The sequence below is a fragment of the Anomaloglossus baeobatrachus genome, chromosome 6 (genome assembly GCF_048569485.1).
Source record: "Anomaloglossus baeobatrachus isolate aAnoBae1 chromosome 6, aAnoBae1.hap1, whole genome shotgun sequence".
NCBI classification, from domain to species: domain Eukaryota; kingdom Metazoa; phylum Chordata; class Amphibia; order Anura; family Aromobatidae; genus Anomaloglossus; species Anomaloglossus baeobatrachus.
This window is the reverse complement of record NC_134358.1, coordinates 193846455-193870245: the sequence shown is the minus strand read 5'-3', so window position 1 is coordinate 193870245 and position 23791 is coordinate 193846455. Positions and strand designations below refer to the sequence as shown.

General features: G+C 40.4%; 1 protein-coding gene across 1 annotated transcript in view; it reads right to left on the bottom strand.

Annotated features, from left to right (window-relative positions):
- The window catches only part of DOK6 (docking protein 6), an 802283-nt gene that overhangs the window by 498326 nt on the left and 280166 nt on the right, over window positions 1-23791 (bottom strand). Inside the window, exon 3 of the mRNA XM_075316414.1 lies at window positions 10302-10416. Within this exon, the coding sequence (XP_075172529.1) occupies window positions 10302-10416 (115 nt within the window). The remainder of the gene's footprint in view (window positions 1-10301; window positions 10417-23791) is intronic.

Sequence of the window (23791 nt, the reverse complement as noted above, 5' to 3'; positions counted from 1 at the left end):
TGTGTTTAACTCCCATTATTTTCAATGGGGTTCGAGAGGTTTGTCAAATGGCTCGCCGAACCAAACTCGAATGCGGCCTCCGTTCGTTGAACCGAACCAAACTCGAGCCTCTAGAGGGTGGCTCATCTCTACTTAATACATTCTCACTCTCAATATTCTGGCATTTGGCAAATATAAATAATTTTGGTTCCTAATTGACCTAAAAATGGGAAAGGTTTATTCTGATTTCATGTCAGTTAGTGAGAAAAACATGCATATGTGTCTTTTTAGATAGTGTATGTACACTTCTGCTTTCAACTGTATATAATCTATTTAGATTGCTATATGTACATTACATACATGATACTGAAACTGCTGTATATACATTACATTGAAGATACTGCCAGCAGTCCCAGTATCAGCTATGTAATGTACATACAGCAGTCTATATACGGTACATTATATAGGCAATACTGTGACTGCTGCATGTACGTTAAGTAGGTGATACTGCAACTGCTGTAAGTATCACCTATGTAACATCTATACAGCAGATAAGTGGATGATTGAAGTGTTGAAAACAATATTTTTTTTGAAAGCATTTGAGTCCTTTTTTCATATTTTTTATTTACTGTATATTTTTGTTATCAGACAACCTGTTTTTCTCCTGAACTCAAAATGCGTATTTAATCAGGATGAGAAAAGTTCTTTCACAAAAAAAGAAAATGTCCTTAACCAGCAAAGATTTACCAATAGCACAATTACCATATGGAGTCTATACTTTTTATCATCCTGAAAGCCAAATTTTAGTACTTTCTGAAAAAAGCACAGGTTGTGAGAACGGAGGAATCTGAAAAATGCTATGCTTGTTTATTGTAGGCTGTGAGCTGTACTGAATTCTGCACTTGTTTGTCAGAGGGAATATACAATATATGTAAAGTCATCGCAGGTCATTCCTCTGAACTGAAATTACCAGAGAACAATAGTTTTTTGCACTACTACACTATTACTGCCAAAACTGATGTAATTACACAGCTTGTATGCTGAGGAGACTGAAGATAAAACTGCAGTTTCATAAAAATATCAACTTTAATACACTTTTCCTGATGTAGATGAACAGATAAGACACTCACAGGTTTGGAGGGAAAACTTTGGAGATGTCTAGAGAATTAAACATACTTTCATATGAATTCCTAAACAATGTGCCATTTTCATTTTTGACAAAAGGTATTACAATTATTCAAAAATTAACTATGGTGGATATACTAATTACTGCTAATTAAAGGCCCCTTTACACACTGCAACATCGCAAACGACATCGCTGTAACGTCCCCGGTTTTGTGACGTAATAGCGACCTCCCCAGCGACATTGCAGTGTGAGAAACACATCAGTGACCTGGCCCCTGCTGGGAAGTTGCTGATCACTACACATCTCTCAGGACCATTCTTTGGTCCTTTGTTTCCCGCTGTGCAGCATGATCGCTAGAAAGTCTCAGTGTGTAAAGGGGCCTTTACAGCGACTTCGTTAGCGACTTCCCTTTCAAAATGCTGATTTACAATGTTTCCAATGACTAGCTAGGTCGTTCTGCAGGTCCGTATCGCTGTTGCGTCGTTGGCCAGGTTTGCCTGTTTGACAGCTCACCAGTGACTCACCAGAGACTTTGTAGCAATCCCGGCCAGGTTGGGATTACTGGTGAGATTGCTAGAACGTCTCAGTGTGTAAAGGGGCCTTAACCCCTTCAGCCCCGGGGCACTTTCTGTTTTTGTTTTTTGCTCCCCTTCTTCCAAGAGCCGTAACTTTTTTATTTTTCCGTCAATCTTGCCATATGAGGGCTTGTTTTTGCGGGACAAGTTGTACTTTTAAATGAAACCATAAGTTTTACCATATGGTGTACTGGAAAACAGCAAAAAAATTCCAAATGCGGAAAAATTGCAAAAAAAAGTGTGATGGCACAATAGTTTTTGGGATGATTTATTCACGGTGTTCACTATATGGTAAAACTGATGTGTGGGTATGATGCCTGAGGTCCGTGCGATTTTATAGACACCAAACATGTATAGGTTTACTTGTATCTAAAAGGTTACAAAAATTCACAAGTTTGTCCAATAAAAGTGGCGCACGTTTTGCGCCATTTTCCGAAACACGTAGCGTTCTTATTTTTTGGAATATATGGCTCAGTGACAGCTTATTTTTTGCGTCTCGAGCTGACGTTTCTAATGGTACAATTTTTGCGCAGATGCTACGTTTTGATCGCCTGGTATTGCATTTTGCGTAAAACTTGCGGTGACCAAAAAACGTAATTTTTGGCGTTTGGAATTTTTTTGCCACTACGCCGTTTACCAATCAGATTAATTGATTTTATATTTTGATAGATCGGGCATTTTTGAACGCGGCGATACCGAATCTGTGTATATTTATTTATTTTTTAACCCTTTAATTTTCAATGGGGGGAAAGGGGGGTGATTTGAACTTTTAGGTTTTTTGTTTTTTTTTATTTTTTAAAACTTTTTTTTACTTTTTTTTTTATTTTACTAGTCCCCCTAGGGGGCTATAGCAATCAGCAATCCGATCGCTATTATCTATCTGCTGATCACAGCTATTCAGCTGTAAACAGCAGATACAGTCACTTTCTTTTTCCCTCTGCTCTCGGCCGAGGAAAAATGAAAGTGAAACTTCGTAGCTGCAGGCATCATCACATGACCCTATGCTACGATGACAACCACCGATAGTCACGTGATCACGCACGTGACTTCCGGTGGGGGAGGTGGTAAGTAAAAAACATGGCCACGCGCATTTAGATCTTGCTGCCAGAGTTTGGCAGCAAGATTTAAGAGGTTAATAGCCGCGGGTGGAAGCGATTCCACCCGCGGCTAGCAGGCACACATGTCAGCTGTTGAAAACAGCTGATATGTGTGCTGACCGCCGCCGCCTGCCGGGACACGCTCCATGACAGATATATCCATCCATGGTCGTGAAGGGGTTAAAGGGAACCTGTCAGGTGCAATATGCACCCAGAACCAAGAGCAGGTGTGGGTGCATATTACTAATCCCTGCCTAACTGTCCCTGTATCTAGTAGCATATGTAAAGAGATCCTATATATGCTATGCTAATGAGGCCAGGGAGTAGTCGCAAGGGAGTTAGTTCCCTTGGCTAGTCGGCCCCCTTAGCACGTAAGCATGTAAGCCTGTAAGCGTGCTAACATGCTAATGAATACACAGCATCAGAGGATGTCAATCTCACCTCTCTGCTACCATTGCGTTCGACTCCTGGATTTCAGCTCAATGTGCATACCGGACTTTCGGTCATGCGCACTATGAAGCCAGGTGTACGCTTCCTGGTATCAAACTTTTGTAGTGCGCATGACTGAAACTCCAGGATCATGCACACTGAGCCGAACTCCAGGATTCAGACACGATGACACTGCGCATTCATTAGCATGTCTATTTCCAGCTTATCTCCAGATGCCTCAGGAAGAGGAACTACAAACAACAACCATGTTACACCAAAAGAATGGAAGCCAATTGATTGTACTGAAGACTTGTTAAGGATAGAGGACTTATCACCAGCACTAAGTATGAGGAAAAGAGGGTATATATACACACCAAGAAAGTGATGATGAAAAGTAGCTGAAAGGGTGAGGAACTCTGCAGAGAAAGGGATGAAAACAAAGCAGAGGAGATACATCAGATACCAAATACATCAAGCAGGAAAGATAGAAGGTCATGGAGCAGCTAAACACTGTAACCCTCTTTTGCCAGACACTATATGTCTATATGTCATCCATGACACAGCTGTGACAACAAGGATGCATTAGGCCTGTATGGAACAGAGTCTGCAGGACACGTCGCGAGACCTGTAAGTATAATGACAATGTTAATTTTTAACTATATTCTTTATTTTACAGCCTCCCATCCCATCCCATAATTGTAAGTTTGGTGATTGGATGCAAGATCGTGTTATCTCGATCCCAATCTCGATCCTGATGTCGATCTTTACTAAACGATCAGGTGAGGTTCCTGATCCTGACCATCGGGGGAATCAACCATCACTATTGTTGACCTCTTAGTGCAATGGAGATTTCATTCCCTGCTGAGCCCCAATCTCTGTCCAACTGCTGATTGTTTTCTTATATTTGCTTTTCTTCCCTTGCTTTGCTAATAGTCAGGTGATTCTCAGTTTCCTATTTTGACCCTATCCTATCACATTCAGAATGTGACTATTTATACCCACCTTGCACCTCCATTCTTTGTTGGCAATATTTCTACTTGGATTAGAGCCAAGGAGTTCCATCCCTGCAATTAAAGGATTTTGTCTGCTGGCAAAGACCAGTTGCTTTACTGCTCTGTGTTTGTCCATTTACCTTATCAACACCTTTCCTCTATCCTCTGTTAGGTTGGTGGGAGATGTCCCTTGCTTTCATTTATTGTTCTCCTTTTCCCCCTTTTGTGCCCATGCTTTAGGTTCCTTAATTTGTGTCCCTGACTACTTTTGCACACTTTACCTCTGTTGGTTATTTGAGCAGCTTCCTCTCAAGTTCCTTAAGGGGTACAAGAACCCACTCAATGGCCTTTCAGGGAGCCAGATCTGATTTTGTGTTTTCACTTGTAGGGGTCGTCTAGTCTCTTCAGGGACAAGTAGGGTGTGGGTGTGACAGTTATGTTATAGGCTTTATTTCTCCCTTTACCCTTCTTTAAGTTAGGTATGTTAAAAAAATGCATTCTCTGTTACATTATGCGTCCACTTCAACATGAAATATTTGGTGATAACTCCTATTTAAGTATGACCTATTTTTCTGTTTTTTAGTACAATAATAACTAAATCTATGCTCACATATACAGTATAACATTTGACTGGTCACAGAAGCTCTGCCTGGTGTCAAAACAAAGTGTGACTCAACTCCATTGTTTAACTCAAGGCCCTTAACAAGTTATGTTTCCAGTATATGTGTAAGATTTTTCCATTGTCAGTTCATCGAGAACTGACTAATCGAAGAAAGACTGGCACTCCTTGAATTATTTTCAAGTCAAATCCTTTATTTGTTCAGTTTCATGCATGGGCAGGCATCACAGTGTTACACATTTCAGCTTGAGCATGAGCCTTTTTCAAACGGAACAAGAAAATAATACAAGGGGTGCCGGTCCTTTTCTTCGTTTGGATTGTAAATGCCTTCCATAGACCTTAGCACCATCTACTTTTGAGTGCCGCCTGGAACTTTTTTCTTATGAGAATTGACTAATGTGAAATCTTTTTAACTAAAGCGTAATTTTCTCTTTCATGACTTGTTGGGATGTACTAGAGAACATGAGTTGGGAACAATAGCTTGGAGCAGTAATCCCCAACTTTTTTTACCTTGAGAACCACAGTCAGCTCTGAGAGAGGGTTGAAAGCCACATCCAAAAGCCAACACTTATCCCACCCCTTGGAAGGTGCTGTCCAACTCTTGCGTCCTCCACAGTAGTAACAACCGGAGCTCTATTATGTGTATGAAAGCTAACGCTTCCCCACAGAAATCACATGAAGTCAGTATACTTGAATCCAGGGATTACCAATTTACCCACATTAAATGTTCTTACATCAAGTTCTCCCACAACGCTGTCATATCCAACTTCAAACGTCTTCTCTATCTGGCAGTACAATCTAATATTCAGCATAGCAATTACTTAATTTTTCTCTCCAACAGTAAGGCCAGTAGATTTACAGCTAGATCTGTGTGGAGCTATTAAAAAGTTGCCCTCTGGGGACCTACTCTTCATAGATGTTAGCAACTTAACAGTTACTACTCTATACTTGATGTGAAAATGCATAATCCCTGCTTAAGTTATACTCATAAATGTAAACAATTATTATCAGTTAAATTAGTGAACAGATGGACAGACTAATATGAGGAACAACGAGAAAACTGATTCTTGCATGTGCTAGATTACCAAGTAAACAGGAATGTATTCCACTATTGTATCCTATAATATTGCCTTGCTATTCTACAGTGTAATGAAAAAAAGACAAAAAGAACATGTACCTGTTCAAAAGAGACATTGATTTGAGAAGTATGAATATTCCACTGTTAAAAATAAATATATTTTGTTACTACTGAAATAAATTCCATGCTGTAATTTGATTTGGATTCTAATAACTTTCTCCATTAATTTTTTGCCTCTGAACATTGTGTCCATATTTTTATTAAATGCAGTCGGAACTCAGTGTGTAGAAATAAAAGCTCAATATTGTGCCACTGCAGACAATGAGAGACATTTCCCGCTACTATCCATCTGTGCATGCAAACAATTCAATTAAAAGCTGGAGAGTGAAAGGGTTAATGTCAATGATCCTGGTGATCATGAGACCCAAAGACGTTAATGTCAGAGTGCTTGGTGGTATAAATCAGTGAAATAAAGCAAATCCATTAGCAGATTTCAGTATACAGGCTGCAGACATTATTAAAATTATGTCTAAAGGCCCCGTCACACGCAACGACGGATCTAACGATATATCGCCATGGTCACAGATTCCGTGATGCACATCTGGCATCGTTAGCGACGTCGTTATGTGTGACAGCAAGGAACGACCGTTAACGATGGAAAATACTCACCTTATCGTCCATCATTGACACGTTGTTCCTTTATAAAATATCGCTGATTTTTGAGCATGCAGGTTGTTCGTCGTTCCCGAGGCAGCACACATCGCTACGTGTGACACCTCGGGAACAACGACCTGAAGCTTACCTACGGCCGTCGGCAATGCAGAAGGAAGGAGGTGAGCGGGATGTTACGTCCCGCTCATCTCCGCCCTTCCGCTTCTATTGGGCGGCCGCTGTGTGACGTCACTGTGACGCCGAATGTCCCTTCCCCTTCAGGAAGAGGATGTTCGCCACCCACAGTGACGTCGATAGGGAGGTAAGTACGTGTGACAGGGGTTAACGACATTGTGCACCACGGGCAACAAATTGCCCATGACACACAAACGACGAGGGAGGGTGCGATCGCTCATGCGATCGCACGATATATCGTCACATGTGACGCCGCCTTTAGACCTAAGGAGGCTAGACTACTTACTATGAAAACCCATATCAAAATTTAAATAAGCATTTATTACAGTTGAAGGCTTTGTGCGCACTGGAAAATGGAATTTTCTCAAGAAAATTCCGCAAGCACTGAAAGATTACCGGACCTGCGGTAAAAAACCGTGGTAAACTGCACCCGAAAACCGCATGCGGTTTGCCGCGGTTTGCTGCGGGTTTACCGCAGTATTGTTCGCGGTATTGCCGTGGTTTTGCCGCGTGCGGGTTGGTACATATGCTTTAATGCATTCAATGCAATAAAGCACATTGAAAAAAAAAAATTCCTTAGATAGCAGATAGATAAATAGATAGATAGAAGAATAGAAGAATAGATAGAGAGATAGCTAGATAGTTAGATAGAGGGATAGATAGACAGAGTCCCTGTGAGCACACGCTGCATTTCTCATGGTTGGTAATGAGTTCAAATTACCGGCCGTGGGAAATACCCTGTGGTTACCTCTGCTGTCTCGCTGCGAGGCTGCATTCAGCTCTGTGTCAGTGTCAGTCGCGGCTGGATGCAAGCATCGCAGGATGTGGATTATGCCGGAGCGGTGTTTTTCGGGGGGTTAATAAATGGGTGAACCAGGAGCTTTTTTGTGTTTTATTTAAAATAAAGGATTTTTCAGTGTGTGTGTTTTTTCACTTTACTTACGGGTTGATCATGTCAGCTGTCACATAGACGCTGCCATGATCAAGCCTGGACTTAGTGGTGGCGATCCGCCGCCATTAACTCCTTATTACCTGGATCGCCACCGCATCACGGCATCTAGAAGAGCTGGGGACACTCCGGTACTGCCACATAATGCATGCGACAGTCCCGGGGCAGCTGCGGCTGATATTCTCGGCTGCGGGAGGTGGGAGAGAGGCGGGGGACATTAACCCTGCCCCTCGCCCTCCCCAGCCTGAGAATACAGGGCCGCCGCTGTGTGCTTACCTCGGCCGGCTGGATGGTAAAAATACAGCGGAGCCCACGTGTTTTTTTTCTATATTTCCGTTTGCTTTCTATGTGTATTTTATATGTGTGTGTCTGTGTCTGTGTTCTATGTCCTATGTCTGTGTCTGTGATATCTGTGATGTGTTTGTGTTTACTCTCTGCTCCGCTTCCTCTTCCTGTCATAATGACATTACTTCCCTGCAAACCTCAGGCAGCGATGTACATTACCGCAGGTAAACCGCGAAATACCGGAGGGGATAACGCAGGAAAACGCAATGAACCGCACAGAATTTGCTGCCTGCGTTATTCCCTGTGGGATTTCACGATTACATTGCAGTCAATGGAGTGAAATCCTGCAGCGAAGTGCGGAAAAGAAGTGACATGCAATTGTTTTTGCTGCGGGAATCCCGCAGCAAAACATGCAGCTGTCAAATTCCGCATAGTGCGCACAGCATTTTTTTTCCATAGGTTTTGCTGGTGATTCACTGCAGAGATGTTATGAACATTTTCTGCAGCAAAACATGCAGCAAAACCACAGGAAATCCGCGGGAAAAAACGGTAAGTGCGCACAGGGCCTAAGAGTGAAAGAGCTCATGAATCAAAGATGAGTGCAAATGAAACATTCATAAAGGATAATACACATTTTCAAAGTAACTATATAAACCTCATCTGTTCTAAGAGCCCTATTTAATAAAATATGTATTTTGTATTGTCAAATCTGGTGACAGATTCTGCTTTAATATGAATATCCTATTGATTTAGGGCAGTGCAAAGGTTAATATCAGTATACTTGACAGTTTAGGGAAGGGGGTGGTTTATTCTAAATGGGTTTTTGGGCAAACAAATAGTTACTTTTGGGATTCTTGGACAGTGAATGGCTTATTGCTGCATATATTGAATATAGAATTCACTTTTATCTCCAGACTCAAGTTTTATCTTGTTTGTAACAGGAGACTAAACAAAAATGGTTGACCTACATGTTTTCCATCCTGCACTAATCAATGAGATAAGTGCAGGCATGAAGTATAGTGGCCTGTACAATGAAAACATCACCATGGCACAGTTATTGCTATGATCAGGATAAGCGTCTCATAGGTACCCTGCCCAATCAATATCCCTTCCCGAAGTGTGATGTATATTTACGTCAAATATTGAGTACATGGAGCTGACTCGATAATTAAAAGTTATTTCAGCTCAGCCACTGATTACACAGCAACAAGCCGACACTTGGTATGGAACCATCAACATCAATGTAGCCACCTTTAAATATGCCCCATTTCAATTTTATATAATCAAAAACATTATTACAAACACTCCCATAAAAAATGCAGCACCGCAAATGAATTTCAGGTCACTTATGTCCCTTAATTATAGCTGAGCCCACTCTATACAGTACAAGTACTGACTACATAGCCATCAACTGCTTTCAAATGGTGAAAGTCCAAAAACTATATTTAAAGCACTTAAATACCACTTATAATTTAAATTAGTAGCATTTGAGTGGTAGGGTGCCAGTAGGACATCTATTCCAGTGCCTATCACCCCCATATATATAGTCAAGGCATACAGCTGGGTTTTAATGGCAATTGGGGAAACTGAAAGCGTCAGTGGCTCCCACCTTTGTGTTTCCATGAAGCCTATTTGGGCTCCATTAGATATTGGATCTCATCATTTTTACTAAATACTGAAATAAAAGAGATTTTTAACACCATTTAGCTTTTGAGTGGATGGACGGACTTCATATTGTATTCTTCCAACTATTATGGCACTCACATTACTCAGTTTGGAAACTGCTATCAATTAGATGGATAATGCTATTTCTCTTTTCTTGAGAAATCTTCTTCATGGCTGCCACTGGATTCAAACCAGTGATCTTTAGCTTAAGAATAAGCCTAGTAATAAACTTTGCTATTAGAGAATGCGAGAACAGGTTATAATTTGCAATATACAGGAAGAAAACGATTTTTCCACCACCAGGAGCAAAACGGTAACAATGCAGTGACTTAACAAGAATCTGCATAACTAATCTTATGCTAAATAGCTCTAAGTCAAATTTATATATGATATAGCCAAGATGATTGTCTATGAAATTATGATAGTCTCAAATTTGAAGCTGTAGTGGATGGTGAAATATGGAGCCTGAAAGTTAAAAATTGTAATCATTGTCAGTTTATATAGTCATATGTCTGGATAGGATGATATATGGTTTAATAAAAAAAAAATCTAAATTCTTCATGGTTCCGCATTGTAAATAAAATAATATATCATGTTTTAGACTATTGTTTTGAAACAGACTGTGGCTCTTTGTACAGCAAATATAGTAGTAATTGCTTACCTGACTCACAGGCAAATGTCTTTGAAGTCTCATCATGAAAGATAATTGCTACCGCATGTTTCTTGGTCTCTCGAGGCAATCGTGTTATAGTTTTGATGTTGTGCAGTTCTGTTACCTTGAACAAGAAAGACTTATGTTTGTTTCTCGGAAAATATAAACACGTCTGTGCTAATGTCTTTTGATAAATACAATATTATAATATTAGAACATATTACTATTGTGTGTTATTTTATTGCATGCTGATTTAATAGCCAATTCTTACAATTTAATTTCTAATATTTGTAATTAAACATTTACTTTCAATGGAAAGTTCAGTTCAGAAACAATAAGTATTCAATCTCGTCTGTTTTTGTCAATGTTAGTTTTTCCACTGACAGCAAACTTAACAGTTATATCTTATCGGGCTCTTCACAGCTCATATTTTAGTCAATTAATGATCTTCATAAGAAAAAATCAGAGGCATGTCCTCCTTGGTTCAGATTTGCAAACCAAACTCAAGTGAATTGGTCTAAAAATACATCCATGTTTTGTTTGTGTTTCACTAACTGCCAGGAAAAGACTGAGAAACTTCCATTAATTTTTATTCATGTGAGAAAAATGAATGACATACATGAGATAAAAATGGCTACACTGATAAAATGTGGAAGAAAATAATCGAATCTGGCGCTCTGATGAAAATCTTTTTTTGCATAGGAGAAAAAAACTGACGTGAATTTGTCCTAAAGCATATAGTTCCTGACTTTGAAAAAAAGGCTTTGTCTGGCTTTTTAGCTTATTCCTACTCATGCTAATGTTTAATATGTATTTTGCATATATTAAATTCTAATCAAAATCTAATAACTATTCTGATAGTCTGTAATATATTTAAAATATAAGAATAAAAAGATAATGTTGGGTTTTTTTTCCAACATTTTTGCGATTTGAAGAATGGCTCATAAATATTGAAACCAATTGAAGACATGTATCAGCTTAAGTCATTCTAGTATTTAAAGTATAATGCTTATTCATCTTAAATTTCTTAATAAAGTAATATTAATAATGAAAATTGCATTAATAATTTCACTCTTATGTGTATAGTTTTGTCTTGGCTTACCACATCTTCTTGCAGTGAAGAAACACTGAAACGCTAAATACTATACACCAGTAATGTCCTATCATTATTACTGTACTTAGTACAAGAAACACATAATACTGTAAAAAATATTAGAATGCAGATTAACAAAATAACCAAGTAATTAGTGCTAAGCCTGTTACTCTTCGAAAAATAGAAAACTAAGAATGCTGCCAATTGTCTCAAATTACAAAGAACTTCTCAGCTCAAATTCTGACAAAAAAATTATATGGATCAATAATCCTTCAGAGTAGTCAAGAACATATACCTTGGAATATTATTTCAGGTTATTTTTCCAAAAAATGCATATTCATTGTTCATTCTGCTCAAAAGCTTTAACCACTTACTGACATTGGACGTACTGGATACGTCCTAGATAATGTCAGTGTAATCACCACCGGCTGCTGCGGTAAGCCGGTGGTGATCCCCACACATGTCTACTGATTTGAATAGCAGGCATGTGTGCATCACAGGCGCAGATGGATTCATTATCCACCTGCGCCTCTTAACCCTTAGATTGCGCTGTCAAAATGTGACATTAAGATGTAAATTGCCGGGGCGGGAAAATCGCTTTTCCCCATCCCCATCAGAGGCTCCGTGATGTGATCATGGGGAGCCAATGGATGCCATGGTAGCACAGGGTCATGTGATGAGTGGCTCCGGTCGCTACCATGACTCACTCTGCCGGCTGTAACAGAAGAGCAGTATTTCATGAACAATGAAACAAGTGATCAGACTGCTCATCCTTATAGTCCCCTAGGGGGACTAGTAAAAGAAAAGAAAGTTAGAAAAAGTTTAAAAAAATTTTAAAAAATAAAATAAAAATTACAATCATGCCCCACTGAAAATTAAAGGGCTAAAAAAAAAATTATACACAAATTTGGTATCACCACATTCATAAATTCCCAATCTATCAAAATATAAAATCAATTAACCAGATCAGTAAATGGTGTAGTGGCAAAAAAATGCCAAATGCCAAAGTTATGTTTTGGTTAATGGAAATTTTGCGCAAAATGCAATAACAGGCAATCAAACGTAGCATCAGTGCAAAATGGTACCATTAAAAATGTCCACTCCAAAATTCAAATAGAAGTGGACTCGAGTGCTGTCGTAAGAAGATAGTCAGCAGTAATGGTTAAACGTGCGAGGTACTGAAGTAAAGGGAGGCGACTGAAGATAAGTGTGGCATAGTTTTAACACAATCTCATAGTGGTGATAACTGTAGCTGTTTAAGAAGAGAAGAGTCGCCGTAAGCTGATCGATTGCTGGGACTTGCCGGGTCTCGCTGTTTGAGGACATTCGCCTGTCATACGCTACATCAGCATTATGGAAGAGAAGAAAATCCACATGGTCACCTGCAACACATGCTACATGTTTACGGATCTGCCGCACAAAAAATCCAACTTCACCTGTCAAAAGTGCAAACTTGTTGCCCTCTTAGAGGAAAAGGTGCAGGGACTGGAAGAAAGAATAGCAACTTTGAAGCTAATTAAAGAACATGAGGACTTCTTGGACGAGGCAGAAGCAACAATTCAGGATATGGAAAGTGAGAAAAGCTTCAGAACACATACAGAGGCTGAAAAGTGGACACATGTGACCAAAAGAAGCCAGCGGATCAAGTGGTCGGCACCACCCACACAGCTTAGCAACCAATATGAAGCCCTCATGCTGGAGAACGAAAATGGCACAGCTCAGGATGATACCGTCTCTACAGAAGACACAGTATCATCAAAAGAAGTTACTTTGTCAACAAAAGCAGAAACAAAAGACACTCAAAAACACTCAGGAGCAAAATGCAGTGCATCCAGAAAGAAAAGAAGAGTGGTAGTTATGGGCGACTCACTACTAAGAGGCACGGAGGCAACTATCTGCAGGCCGGACATAACCGCACGAGAAGTATGCTGCCTACCGGGAGCAAAAATCAAGGATGTGGCCAACAGGATACCAACTATCCTCGGATCCAAGGACGAATACCCGTTCCTATTGATACATGTAGGAACAAACGACACGGCAAGAAATGATCTACCAACTATTTGTGAAGACTTTGAAATTCTGGGGAAGAAAATTAAGGAACGGAACGTACAGGTTGTTTTCTCATCAATCCTCCCAGTCGATGGCCATGGTGTCAGAAGATGGAATAGGATACTAGATTTGAACAACTGGCTACGACGGTGGTGCAGGCAGCAAGGATTTGGATTCTTGGACCATGGAGTGAATTACCTCTACGATGGACTTCTCGCAAGAGACGGGATACACCTCACAAAACCTGGGAAACACACGTTCGCCAGAAGGCTTGCCACACTCATCAGGAGGGCTTTAAACTAGAAGAAGAGGGGATGGGAGAAAAAACAGCAGACAAGAACATGCAACAGAAGGACAAACTAATCAAGGATACTAGATGCCGTAAAGAGGACCCAAGACAGGGTAATCAGAAGGAAGCTAAGAAAAGGGGAGCAAAACTTCTTTCCTGCATGCTGACCAATGCAAGAAGCCTGACCAATAAGATGGAGGAACTGGAGCTGGTAATGTATGAGGAGAAATACGACATAGTAGGGATAACTGAGACATGGTTAGATGATAGTTATGACTGGGCGGCTAACCTGCAAGGATATGAATTGTTTAGGAGGGATCGTAAAAAAAGGAAAGGGGGTGGAGTCTGTCTATATATAAAGTCCAGTTTAAAGCCCAGACTAAGAGAAGATATTCAAGAGGGAAATGAAGAGGTGGAGTCTCTATGGGTGGAGATACAAGGAGGGAAAACTAATAAAATCCTCATAGGGGTTTGTTATAAGCCACCAAATATAACAGAAACTACTGAAAATATATTATTGAAACAAATAGACAAAGCAGCAAATCACAATGAGGTGATTATTATGGGGGACTTCAATTACCCCGATATAGACTGGGAAACTGAAACCTGCGTATCTCAGAAAGGAAACCGGTTTCTGTCAGTAACTAAGGATAATTATCTGTCCCAACTTGTGCCGGGCCCAACTAGAGGGGCAGCCCTTCTGGACTTAATTTTAAGCAACAGGCCAGATAGAATAACAGACGTACGAGTGGATGGGCACCTAGGGAATAGTGACCACAATATAATACAATTCCACTTGTCCTTTAGTAAGGTGCCTTGGAGGGGGGTTACAAAAACGCTGAATTTCAGCAAAGCAAAGTTTGATCAGCTTAGAGAAGACCTTCGCCAAATTGATTGGGACAATGTCCTCAAAAATGGGAGCACAGAAAATAAGTGGGACATTTTTAAATCGGTATTAAACACCCACTGCGGGCTAGCCATACCATACAGAAATAAAAGGGCTAGGAACAGGAGAAAACCAATGTGGCTAAATAAGGATGTAAAAGGGGCAATGAATAATAAGAAAAAGGCATTTAAAAAGCTAAAACAAGAATGCAGCGAGGAAGCATTAAAAATATATAGAGAAAAAAATAAAATGTGTAAAAAACAAATATATTTAGCAAAAGTAGAAACTGAGAGACTCATTGCTAAGGAAAGCAAAACAAATCCCAAACTATTCTTTAATTATATAAACAGAAAAAAGATTAAAATTGATGGTGTTGGCCCTTTAAAGAATAATGAGGGTAAAATCATAGAAAGCGATGTGGGAAAAGCAAATGTTTTAAATACTTTTTTCTCAACTGTGTTCACACAGGAAAAGCATATGCCAGGGGAAATGCAGAGTGATCATGTAAATGCCCCATTAAGTATGACCTGCCTAACCCAGGAAGAAGTGCAGAACCGACTTAGTAACATTAAAATTGACAAATCACCAGGCCCTGATGGCATTCACCCTCGGGTATTAAGGGAGTTAAGTAATGTGATAGACAGGCCTCTATTCCTTTTATTTAAAGACTCTATAGAAACTGGGTCTGTTCCACTGGATTGGCGGCTAGCAAATGTGGTACCAATATTCAAAAAAGGGTGCAAAAGGGAACCTGGAAACTATAGGCCGGTAAGCTTAACATCTGTTGTGGGTAAAATGTTTGAAGGGTTTTTAAGGGATACTATTATGGAATGTCTCAATGTTAATAACTGTTTAACTCCATATCAACATGGATTTATGAAGGATCGCTCCTGTCAAACTAACCTGATCAGCTTCTATGAGGATGTAAGCTCTCACATGGACCGAGGAGAATCATTGGATGTCATTTATCTCGACTTCGGTAAAGCATTTGACACTGTCCCACATAAAAGACTGCTAAGTAAAATGAGAAAGCTTGGGCTCGGGGAAAATGTGTGTAGATGGGTAGGTAGCTGGCTTAGTGGTAGAAAACAAAGAGTGGTTATTAATGGTGCATACTCAGATTGGGCCAGGGTTACTAGTGGGGTGCCACAGGGGTCTGTATTGGGCCCCCTACTATTTAATATATTTATTAATGATCTGGTGGATGGTTTACAGAGTAAAATATCAGTATTTGCAGATGATACAAAGCTATGTAAGGTAGTTAACACAAAGGAGGACAGTTTGCAACTACAGATGGATTTGAGTAAATTGGAGAATTGGGCTGAAAAATGGCAAATGAGGTTTAACACAGATAAGTGTAAGGTTATGCACATGGGAAGGAGAAACAGATGCTACGATTACTTACTAAATGGGAAACTGCTGGGGAAATCAGACATGGAAAAAGACTTAGGCATCTTAGTGAATAAGAATCTAAATTGGAGTGCCCAGTGTCAGGCAGCAGCCACCAAAGCAAATAGGGTGATGGGATGCATTAGAAGAGGTCTGGGGGCACGAGATGAAAACATCATTCTCCCTCTGTACAAATCACTAGTCAGACCACACTTGGAGTATTGTGTGCAATTCTGGGCGCCGGTGCTGAAGAAAGACATTACTGAACTTGAAAGGGTTCAGAGGCGGGCTACTAAAATAATAAATGGAATGGGTGCATTACAATACACGGAAAGGTTATCAAAATTAGGTCTATTTACTCTAGAAAAGAGAAGACTTAGGGGAGACCTAATAAATATGTACAAATATATCAGAGGGCCATATAGAGATCTCTCCCATGATCTGTTTGTACCAAGGACTATGACAAGAACAAGGGGGCATTCTTTTCGATTGGAGGAAAGAAAATTCCTACATCAGCATAGAAGAGGGTTCTTCACGGTAAGAGCAGTGAGGCTCTGGAACTCTCTTCCTGAGGAAGTGGTGATGGCCAACTCACTGAATGAATTTAAGAGAGGAATGGATGCATTTCTTGTTGGCAAAAGTATAGAAGGTTATAAATAGCATAATCTTACAGGTAGATAGAAGAGCGACCTAGATTATTAGAGGAATGGGGGGGCTGCAATACCAAGACAGGTTATTAAACTTGGGGTTAGTTAGTTAGGAAAAACAAAGGCTTAGGGGGATCTAATCACAATGTATAAATATATGAGGGGACAGTACAGAGACCTTTCCAAAGATCCCTTTACACCTAGGCCTGCGACTGGAACAGGGGGCATCCGCTAAGTCTTGAGGAAAGAATGTTTAATCATAATCACAGATGAGGATTCTTTACTGTACGAGCAGTGAGACTATGGAGCTCTCTGCCGTATGATGTTGTAATGAGGGATTCACTAGTAAAATTTAAGCAGAGCCTGAACGCATTTCTTGAAAAATATAATATTACCAGTTATGTATATTAGATTTTATGACAGGGTGTTGATCCAGGGAACTAGTCTGATTGCCGTATGTGGAGTCAGGAAGGAATTTTTTTCCCCATTGGAGCTTATTTGACACATTGGGGTTTTTTTGCCTTCCTCTGGATCAACATGTTAGGCTACAGGTTGAACTAGATAGACTTAGAGTCTCCCTTCAACCTTAAAAACTATGAAACTATGAAACTATGAAACTACTACGCGCTTTAGAGATCACATTTCCTTCCTCAGATAAATCACACATGTACAACATGATGTACATGTGTGATTTATCTGAGGAAGGAGATCTGATCTTTTCAGTCTCTTTTCAGTCTCCTTCACATTGATGACAATATCAGCTCAAGATGCAAAAATAAGCCATCACTGAGCCCCATATCCCTAAAAATGAGAACGCCATTGGTCGCAGAAAATGGTGCAAAAAGTTTGACTTTTTTTTTAACAATCTTCTGAATTTTTTTTAAACCCTTAAATAAATGGAAACCAATACACGTTTAATGTCTGCGAACTCGTACCTACCTGAAGCATCATACTGACATATCAGTTTTACCATATAGTGAACACGTTGAATAAAGTTCCCTGAAAACAATCGTGCAATTGCACTTTTTTTTGTAATTTTCCACACTTGGAAATTTTTTGATGTTTTCCAGTACACTATATAGTGAAACTCATGGTTTCATTTAAAAGTACCACTTGTCCAACAAAAAAATCAAGCCCTGATATAGCAAGATTGACAAAAAAATAAAAAAGTTACAGCTCTCAGAAGAAAAGGAGCAAAAAAAACCAAAAACGAAAAGAACGAAAATCGCCCGGGTGTTAAGGGGTTAAAAGCTCAATTCATCAGCATTTTGAAATATTGAAATATTGTAATATTCTGCAAATCATATCACTGGTTCAGCAAGTTGTTTAATTGTTAATTATTGTACAAGCTCCACTAAACCATTCTTTTAGCAAAGGGACCACAGTTTTTTCTACCAGTAAGTCAGAAATAACATTATGTGTGAAGTAATTTGAATGTTTATCAGATTGGTGAATCTATTTGTAGGGGTAGAAAAAATGCTGTCACTTATTTTACCATTACTTTCCCAAAAAGGGTTAAACATATTATAAAATACTGTTATTTGTGATTAAAAAAAAGTTCCCAAATCTCTAGCATATTGTGGATTTGTTAGGATAAATCTTGGTCAAAAGAGCTGGGATTTTGTGCCTAACTTTTTTAAAAAGAAAAATAGTAATACTGATTAAGATGGTGTATTATACAGGGGCACATTCACACTGTGGACATTGACAGCCAAATATAAACTAGATTAAAAGCCATGGATACCCTACAATAATTAAACAAATATTAGTAATACATGTAAAAAACATAAAACAGTTAGTTGACAATTTTTCTTATAAAAAAGTGTAATGTGGTACGTGGTGACAGCCATAGGCGAGGCACTCGGTTTTCACATCCTGGCATGCTACAGAAAAATAAGGGTCTTGGATGTGTGTGGTTGTATTACGGTTACTGTAAACACCTTCAGATTCAGGCCGGTCACGCTCTGTATGTTATCGGACCCTTTTGTCCTAAGGGTGAGGAAACCTGATGAGTTGATAAAAACAAAGATCTCTTTACTTGAGAATAAACTTAGGTACAAAGGGCAGCAGGTAGTTCACCTGAAGTTCTCTTCTGTGTAATACAGAGCCACATACTGTACATAGTGATTAAAGGCAACGATAAAGGGCCACAGCTGTCAATGTGTTATGTTGTGATCCCTGTACCCGGACTACTGGCTGTGATTTGTTGTAAGGGGCATTCCAATGAATCGCTACCCTCTTTTTGTGTTCTTAGCTGAGCAGATCCTTTTCTTTCTTAAGGGCCCCCATGAGTGGCCAACATTGGACTTCCTCCCGACAAAGTCTCTTTCTAGCAGGTATCACCCACTTGCCTTTTTGGTATATCTATGTTGCCACTAAAGGTTCTTGGCTGGACTTACTCTCTTGTCCTAGACACACACACACCCAACACTTGTCATCTTGCTGGAGGTGTCACTCCTTAACTCCTGGCTCAAAAACAAATTACACCCTATCTGACTTTAAGGTTAAGAAAAATGAATATATACCCTTTAGTAAGTAACTAAAAAGTAGTAATAAATGTAAAAACCATAAGGTACTTAGTTGACATTTTTTCACAACTACATATTACACTTTTAGCAACAGGTGTGCTGGCCCATATTTTCAGTTTTGCTCCTTTTACATTTGTAGTTGAGTCCCTTCCCCTTTGGGATTGTGTACGTGGTCTAGTTAGCTTTCTAAAGGAAGGAGTAAAATATCGTGAGGCCGAAGGCCGCCTCCACTCTAAAATATAATTACTTTGTAAGAGCCTCATTCAAATGATAGATTTATAAAGAAACAAATATTAATATATTGCCCAATAGTATCAATGTATCAATTCTTATTAATGGTAGTAAACAATTATACTTATGTCACAACTAGGGATGAGCAAACCCGAACTGTTAAGTTCAGCGTCCGCACCAGACACCAGGTGTCCGGGTTGCGGACCTCAACACAGACTTTTACCTGTATGTCCGGATCCTCTTTAGGTTTGTAATCCGAATAAAGCTTGTTGATAGGTTGCAGAGCAGCTAATCAGCAACATTTTCTGGTGTGGGCAATTCCAGTCTCATCATCACAGCCATGCAAAGTATTGGCATGGCTGTGATTGGCCAGGGAATTTAGTGTAAAAAAAAGTACTTAAGCTCCCATCCTGTTTTGACAGCCAGCAAGGATAAAACAACAGCTACAGGCTACAGCTTTACTATGGCTGGATATCAAAATAGAGGGGATAATAGGCTGTTTTGTTTTGTTTTTTATTTAAATTAATATTTTTTTTAAAGGTCATAGTTTCCCACACATTTTTGATAATCAGCCATGGTAAATCAGACAGGTGGGTGCTGGCATTATGAGGATGGGAGGAGTCTACAAATACCAGCTCGCAGGTGCCCAGAATTGGCACATCACATTAGATGTGCTAATCCTGCTGCTTTACCCAGCTCATCCCAATTTCCCTGGTCTGGTGGCAATATGGGGTAAAATAAACAGTTAATAACAGCTGTGATTTGTCACGGCTGTCATCAAGCCCTGGATTAGTAATGGTAAGCGCCTATGAAACACCCCATTACTAAACCTGTAAATGAAAACCAATAAAACACAAAAAAACAAAAAATCCTTCATTTGAAATAAAATACACACATCCTATTTCACCCTTCTTTTTAACCCCCAAACACTCTTGCAGATTCAACTTAATCCATACGAAGTCCCACAATGATCATCAGCTTTGCTACATTCAGGTCCTACAGAGAGGCAAAACATGTTCTCTCTCTTCAGGCTCTGGGGATCACTAACAGCTGAGGGTCACAAAGCTGTGTGCAGGTGATGTCACTCAATTCACCAGATGTCACATCCGTGCTCCCCCGCTGCTCCTAGTGAAAGTGCTTCCAGATTGTCAGACTGTGGGACATGGTCCTGTCCTGCAGTCCAACAATCCAGCAGCACTTTCACTTTCTGACAGTCTGAAGCAGCTTTAACTTTCACTGAGGGCAGTAGAAGAACCCCCAGTGTGACCCGATAGCCGGTCTGTCAGATTGTGGGTCATAGTTGTGTTCCACTGTCCAACGATCTGGCAGCACTTTCACTTTCAATAGTCTGCCAGTCAGGTCACACTGGGGGCTCCGTTACTGCCACTGCTGGAGTGTTGAAAAGTGAAATTGCTGCCGGATTGTCAAACTGTAGCACACGCCCATTTCCCATAGCCCAACAATCCAGCAGCACTTTCACTGAGAGCAGCAGGGGAGTCCCCAATGTGACCTGACTGCCACACTGTCAGATTGCAGGTCACGGCCATGTCCCGCAATCCGAACGTCTGGCAGCCTTTTTCCTGAGAGCAGTGGGCAATCCCAGATGTGACCTCCAGTAAACTGAGTGATGTCACCTGCTGATAGCCAGGTCACCCTCGGCTGTCAGTGATTCCCAGAGCCTGCAGAGAGAGGACATGTTTTCCCTCTCTACAGCTTCTGGGTGCAGCAGAGCAGGTATTACTGTGGGATTTCTTATGGATTATATTGGATCTGAAAGGGTGTGTTTGAGGTTAATAAAGGGGTGAAAGAGGGTGTGTGTATTTTATTTCAAATAAAAGATTTTTTGTGTGTTTGTGTTTTATTTTTTTTCACTTACAGGATTAGTTATTGGAGTGTCTCCCATTACTCCCATAGTGGTACCTCCCATTACTAATTCAGAGCTTGATGGCAGCTGTGATTTTGACAAATCTCAGCTGTTATAAACTGCCTATATTACCCCAATTTTCACTGCACTATGGCAATCGGGATGAGCTGAGTAAGGTGCCAGGATTGGCACATCTAATGTAATGTGCCAATTCTGGGCAGCGGTGGCCTGGCATTTTTAGACTGGGGGGCAATATTCATAGCTCCTTCCATTCTAATATTACCAGCAGCCACCTGTCTACTTTACCCTGGCTGGTTATCAAAAATAAGATGGCCCCTATGCCTTTTATTTAATTATTTATTTAAATAAATTAAAAACAAAACAGTGTAGGATCCCCCTATTTTGATTTCCAGCCACGGTAAAGCTCACAGATGGAGGCTGCAGCCTGAAGCTGTCTGTTTCACCCATGCTGGCTATCAAAATATGGCGGGAGCCTATGTCATTTTTTTTAAATTATTAATTTCTATATACCCTACCATACAGCAAACTGATTGCAACCAATCACAGACATAGACACAGGGTGGTAGGCATTCATAGCAGTCTGCAACAAATCAAAGACACTGGCACTGAGGGTGGGCATGGGAAGCAGTGAATATGAATGAACCTTAGCTAGCAAGCACAGAAGAGATTCTGACTGCAGTGTGATCCCTGGGAAACAAGGTATGTATAACTATCCTACTCTTACTACCATTTATCTTCCATTTGCAGCCCCCTAGCACTTACTACAGCAATTTTACAGCCCAGAACTTCTCTTCCCCATTGAATTGTGTGTGGTTTGTTGTCCACCATAAAGGGAGGCCACCACATCTAACTGCACCCAACATCAGCCCCAGGTGCTCCTTAAACTGCAGTGGCGGTCACCCTGTCCGCAATACCGAGAGTGGCGTCACGAATCCCATAGAAGTCAACCTACCTGTGACCAGAAGAATCCAGGACGTGCAGTCCCTGAAGACCCTGAGATGACCTGAAGGTAACGGGGCCACGAGGCGGAACACGTGCACCTCCTCAGACTCGGCGCTACAGTTAGGTCCAGAAATATTTGGACAGTGACACAATTTTCGCGAGTTGGGCTCTGCATGCCACCACATTGGATTTGAAATGAAACCTCTACAACAGAATTCAAGTGCAGATTGTAACGTTTAATTTGAAGGTTTGAACAAAAATATCTGATAGAAATTGTAGGAATTGTACACATTTCTTTACAAACACTCCACATTTTAGGAGGTCAAAAGTAATTGGACAAATAAACCAAACCCAAACAAAATATTTTTATTTTCAATATTTTGTTGCGAATCCTTTAGAGACAATCACTGCCTTAAGTCTGGGACCCATGGACATCACCAATGCTGGGTTTCCTTCTTCTTAATGCTTTGCCAGGCCTTTACAGCCGCAGCCTTCAGGTCTTGCTTGTTTGTGGGTCTTTCCATCTTAAGTCTGGATTTGAGCAAGTGAAATGCATGCTCAATTGGGTTAAGATCTGGTGATTGACTTGGCCATTGCAGAATGTTCCACTTTTTTGCACTCATGAACTCCTGGGTAGCTTTGGCTGTATGCTTGGGGTCATTGTCCATCTGTACTATGAAGCGCCGTCCGATCAACTTTGCGGCATTTGGCTGAATCTGGGCTGAAAGTATATCCCGGTACACTTCAGAATTCATCCAGCTACTCTTGTCTGCTGTTATGTCATCAATAAACACAAGTGACCCAGTGCCATTGAAAGCCATGCATGCCCATGCCATCACGTTGCCTCCACCATGTTTTACAGAGGATGTGGTGTGCCTTAGATCATGTGCCGTTCCCTTTCTTCTCCAAACTTTTTTCTTCCCATCATTCTGGTACAGGTTGATCTTTGTCTCATCTGTCCATAGAATATGTTTCCAGAACTGAGCTGGCTTCATGAGGTGTTTTTCAGCAAATTTAACTCTGGCCTGTCTATTTTTGGAATTGATGAATGGTTTGCATCTAGATGTGAGCCCTTTGTATTTACTTTCATGGAGTCTTCTCTTTACTGTTGACTTAGAGACAGATACACCTACTTCACTGAGAGTGTTCTGGACTTCAGCTGATGTTGTGAACGGGCTCTTCTTCACCAAAGAAAGTATGCGGCGATCATCCACCACTGTTGTCATCCGTGGACGCCCAGGCCTTTTTGAGTTCCCAAGCTCACCAGTCAATTCCTTTTTTCTCAGAATGTACCCGACTGTTGATTTTGCTACTCCAAGCATGTCTGCTATCTCTCTGATGGATTTTTTCTTTTTTTTCAGCCTCAGGATGTTCTGCTTCACCTCAATTGAGAGTTCCTTAGACCGCATGTTGTCTGGTCACAGCAACAGCTTCCAAATGCAAAACTACACACCTGTAATCAACCCCAGACCTTTTAACTACTTCATTGATTACAGGTTAACGAGGGAGACGCCTTCAGAGTTAATTGCAGCCCTTAGAGTCCCTTGTCCAATTACTTTT